The sequence below is a fragment of the Sinocyclocheilus anshuiensis genome, unplaced genomic scaffold (assembly GCF_001515605.1).
Source record: "Sinocyclocheilus anshuiensis isolate Anshui unplaced genomic scaffold, SAMN03320099.WGS_v1.1 scaffold50, whole genome shotgun sequence".
NCBI classification, from domain to species: domain Eukaryota; kingdom Metazoa; phylum Chordata; class Actinopteri; order Cypriniformes; family Cyprinidae; genus Sinocyclocheilus; species Sinocyclocheilus anshuiensis.
Window position 1 is genome coordinate 9,752 of NW_015542382.1, and position 4,892 is coordinate 14,643.

Consider the following 4,892-nt stretch of genomic DNA (forward strand, 5'->3'; position numbering starts at 1 on the left):
TTTTTTTTAGAAATAGCCTTTGTGCACAGCCAGCCTTGTACTCTTCTAGGTTCAAAAAACTGTCGTCCATAAAATGCGTTGCACAGATTCGAACATCTGGGTTGTGCTGTTCTGTTGTAAATAATTCTTAACCAATGATTCCTAGTTGCACCTTCTTCCGGAAGGCCAAATAAAGTGCTTTTGCTTTCGCACTGAAACGCACAGCGTCTCCCTGACATGACTGCATCAACACGACTGCTGTTCCTGAAACCATGCCTTCTTTCTTTGCGTGCACATTTGGGCGGCATTATGCTAATGTTTCCACATAGTGACATAGACATGTGGGCGCGTGTTAGAACGAGCCGTTTTAGGTAGGCGTGGTTGACTGTTAACTTTTATAAAGAATATCTCTTTGGATTTGAGACTTTAGTCTTTGCAACTTTACAGATCTTCTTTATGCACCAAGAGCTTGTAACACTTCAATGAGAAAGGAAAAATTGAAATTGCATCATATGACCCCTTTAAAAAAAACGAACAGACTCCAAACTTTTAAACAGTAGTGTAAATGTTTTGATCTATTTGTTTTAGGTGCTCTTACAGCCTCCGGTAGATTTGGATCTTTGCCCAAAGTTGCTTGTGAGTACAATTTACTCTTACTGAGATGAATAATTGATAGACTGAATATTAAAAGTATGTATCGATGTGTTAAATATGTGTTAGTTGCTGGTGTTTTTGGCTACCTGGGAGGGAAGATGTCATACATGAAGACATGCCAGGAGAAATTTAAGAGCTTGGAGAATTCGCCACTGGGGGAGGCACTGAGACAGAGACAGCACCACCAACCACCAGTGTGAGCACAACATGAGCAAACAGGAACATGCAACATTTAAAAGTGTAGTGTGCCATTTCTGTGCCACTAGCATTCCCAAATTCTCAAAGGATTCTTTTATGTTCCACAGAAGATATTTTGAAAAATGCTTCTTTTTTTTTTTTTTCAAACAGTGGTCAAAATCGTTGTCAAAACTGTTTGGTAACTACCCGCAAAAGGATTTTTCCCACATCGTTTTTTTTTTTTTCTTTTTCAGGTTTACCCATAAGCACCCGGAAATGAGTGATCCAAACAAAGCTGATTTTGAGCCGGCCTTTCAACTTGATGATCAGAGGAATCAGTCATTCTCCTATTCTAGCGATTTCACTAACAGTGACCCCATGTCCTCAGCAGCTCAATATGACACTCAAATTACAGGTAAGTTAACTCATTCCCCGCCAGCGTTTTTGAAAAAAGTTGCCAGCCACCGCCAGCATTTTTGATCACATTCACTAAAATTTCATGACCCCCAGAATATTTTGTTGTATGCATATCTGAACATGCAATACATCAAAATAAAGAACAGAGCCTCTACCATAAAAAAAAAAAAAAAATCAGTTTTATTCTATCTTCAAGCATTATTTTTTTATCAACACTTGAAAGTTTCTTTAAAAAAAGCTGAGAAATTTTGAGCAAAAAGCTGAGAAAATTGCATTTTTATCAAATACTACATCTGGATCATATTCAATACGATGATCAAAGCAAAGATTCAGTAGATCGCGTCCATCAGCACCCCCAAATCATGCACAGTCCGTTGCCACTTCCTGGATCATTTCACATTTCACCTCCACATTTCACTCTGTAACATTTGGCAGTTTGCCTTTAAATGCTGTTTATTGTTGATGATCGCATTATTTTTCATATGCATCCGCTTAGTACATGATCGCTCATTTCTGCATCTTCCTCGTATGTGTTTTTGATCGGGACATTCTGGACTCATTCAGGAGATGCGTAACAGCGCCCCCGAGCATATACCAGTGAGAACGCAGAAACCCGGAAAATTCTGTGTTTGGCGGGGAAAGAGTTAAAGTGCTTTCATCTTCATCATAATGGTTAAACTGATAATCACAATTATTTTGCTCAAAAATGATCACAATTATTAATCATGATTGCTCTCATTTGAGAAATTTCTGACATTTCATCAGAATTAATACACATCAACACATATTCAGTGTTTATTTTACCTCATCTAGTTTTCTAATTTATCATGTTTCTACACACTCTCTACATTATGAATAGGTAAAGCCTTAAAAGGATAGTTCACCCAAAAATTAAAATTCTGTCATTAATTACTCACCCTCGTGTCGTTCCAAACCCATAAGACCTTCGTTCATCTTCGAAACACGAATTAAGATATTTTTACGACAACGAGGGTGAGTAATTAATGACAGAATTTTAATTTTGGGGTTTACTATCCCTTTAAGAAACCTCTCTCAAAACCTGACAGTGAAATTCCTCATATAAATTCCAAATTATGTCTTTTTTTTTTTCCAACAACAGAAAGACTTATTGTAGCATATGGGTTTGTAGCATTTATTCAACAACAATCATGAACAATAAAACTGAGATTAATGTTTGGTTTTATTAGTTTGTCACTGAGAAGGCAGCAAGTAGTGATGTCTTAAGGGACACAGACTGGCTGTATAGCTTTAATTTGAGCAGAATCTTTTTACTCTGAATATTAAAAGAGTAGTTCACCCCAAAATTACAATTTTATTTACGTCATTTTAATTAGTATTTAATCAACATCCCTCCAATCCAGCAGAACCAACTTACGTTGAGGAGGATGTACAGAAGAAACACATGCTGTATGAGGAGCTACGGAGTAAGAACAGGGAAAACTATGAAAAACCAGAGACACTGTTGAAGCCTTCACCTGAGACCATCCCAGCCAAGAGAGGTGAGACCTGACAATCTACTAACCCTCGTCCAAATCGGTCATGATGCGACAAGTCGTTTTTTATGTCCTCTCAACTAAAAAACTCCAATGTACATGTAGAAAATAAAAGTTACTACGTTTGACTTCTGCCACCTCATAATTCTGCAGCCCCTTTCTGTACAGAAATTAGGAATTTATGGAAGTTTTAAATTCCTGTGATGGTAACTTTACTGGTTACTCCAGTCTTCAGTGTCACATGATCCTTCAGAAATCATTCTGATATGCTGATTTGGTGTGCAAGAAACATTTCTTATTATTATCAATGTTGAAAACAGTGGTGCTGGTTAATATTTTTGTGGAAACCTTTTTTTTTTAGGATTCTCTGATGAATATGAAGATCAAAAATTAATCTTTTTAACATTATACGTTTGTTCTGTCACTTGTGATCATTTTTTCATCAACTTGCTAAATCTGACGTTATCTAAAGTTATATAAAAATTATTTTCTGTATTTCTGTAAGTAAGAATCGTGTTTACATATAATAGCTTAGAAAACGTTTTAATATATTTTTAATGTATTATTATATATATATATATATATATATATATTTCTTTTTTTGGTAAACAGGGAAGAAGAATATATATGGAGACACATGGGAGGAATGAGAGCTGCTTCAACACTGTTTCACTGTCTAGAACCGTTGTCTGCAACTGATGTCTTTTACAATACAGATGTCAAACTGTGTCTGAGAAATGTCTGTCATTGACTGTGTACCTATTTAATTTAGTTAGACAATTTTTATTTTTAAACTGTGTGCAGCTTAAAGGGGGATATTTCACCTTCAGTTGCTGCGCCCCATTGACTTTTTAATAGTATGGAGAAAAACGGAAAAAAAAAAAAAACTACGCAAGTCAATGGGGACCAACTGAAGGTGAATTATCCTTGTAAAACATTATCTAATAATAGCAGCAAGATTTTTAAACTTTTTTTTTTTGTTTTTTTATAACATTCCTGGAAGATTGGTGCTTATGCACTCACTGAACTGGTCCCAAAGTTCCATTAGCACTGCAGTCCAGTTGCTAGTATTTTCGAGTTTTTAGCACGTCATGAAGTTGATATTACTGTCTACAAAACTGTATGAAGTTTGTCCCTGATTGTCATTTCATAATTACAATTGCAGGAATCATTAGGTCAGCGGCACATTTGTTTCAAGAATGAGTTATGTCACCTTTAATACCTGAGATTCATAACCCCCTAATCAGAAGTATGAGCAATTATTAGCAGATACAGTTTTGCGAAGACAGACTACACCACAATAATTATGGTAAAATAATTTGACATTAAACCCTTTGAATTTAAACAGACATCACAATATACAGTAGGCATACAACAATCCTAATTGAATGGGGAAAAAAAAGAAACACAAAAATCAAGTTGGGCATATTTTATTTCTGTACACACATTGTACATAAATACACTGAAATTATTTTTTGAAAAATAAAAACGATGTCCCTGGGATTTGGGATGACATCAGACGAGAGATAAAGAATTTTAATTTCAGTAATAATATCGGTAATCACACACACACATACACACTTCATAAATTGCAAGTTTTGAGGTCTAATAGGACCAATTGTCTTAAGAGTATTGGGATGTAACCGTTTTATTAACCTACAGTTGGATACATTTACACAAATATAGTCCACTAAGAGAAAATGCCTGCATAGAACACCTGACCCAGGATTGAATCGATGAAAAAACAAAAAAAAATATTAAAGGGGTCCTATTATGCTCTTTTACAAAGTCTTGATTTTGTTTTGGGGGTGTACTAGAACAGGCTCTCATACTAGGTTGTTCGAAAAACACATTATTTTTCACATATTTTACATTATTACAACACCTCTCTCCCCAGTCTTGCATGAACAGCTCGAATAGTTCCTTTATCAAATGAAGGCCCGCCTTCTGAAATACGAAATGTGCTGTGATTGGTTAGCTGGGCCAGTGTGTGTTGTGATTGGCAGCATTCGGCGCCTGGTCGGGAAATGTCACGCCCCTTACCATAGCGGCCTGCAATCTTCAGTGTAAATATTGCATCAGTATCAAATCAATTTGAGCGCGATTTTGATTGTAACCACTCTAAGTTCGTCTGCCTTGGGAAAGCTAGCA

At 35.9% G+C, this 4,892-nt stretch overlaps 1 protein-coding gene across 2 annotated transcripts in view; it reads left to right on the forward strand.

Annotated features, from left to right (window-relative positions):
• Positions 1–4,542, forward strand: part of LOC107692589 (OCIA domain-containing protein 1-like) — a 5,813-nt gene extending 1,271 nt beyond the window's left edge. Inside the window, exons 4-8 of one of the 2 annotated variants that reach the window (XM_016491694.1) lie at positions 568–615; positions 700–829; positions 1,065–1,225; positions 2,610–2,747; positions 3,354–4,542. In XM_016491694.1, coding sequence (XP_016347180.1) covers positions 568–615; positions 700–829; positions 1,065–1,225; positions 2,610–2,747; positions 3,354–3,391 — 515 coding nt within the window. In that variant the 3' untranslated portion in view covers positions 3,392–4,542. The remainder of the gene's footprint in view (positions 1–567; positions 616–699; positions 830–1,064; positions 1,226–2,609; positions 2,748–3,353) is intronic. The other variant, XM_016491695.1, reaches the window with a different exon arrangement.
• The last annotated feature ends 350 nt before the right edge of the window (positions 4,543–4,892 follow it).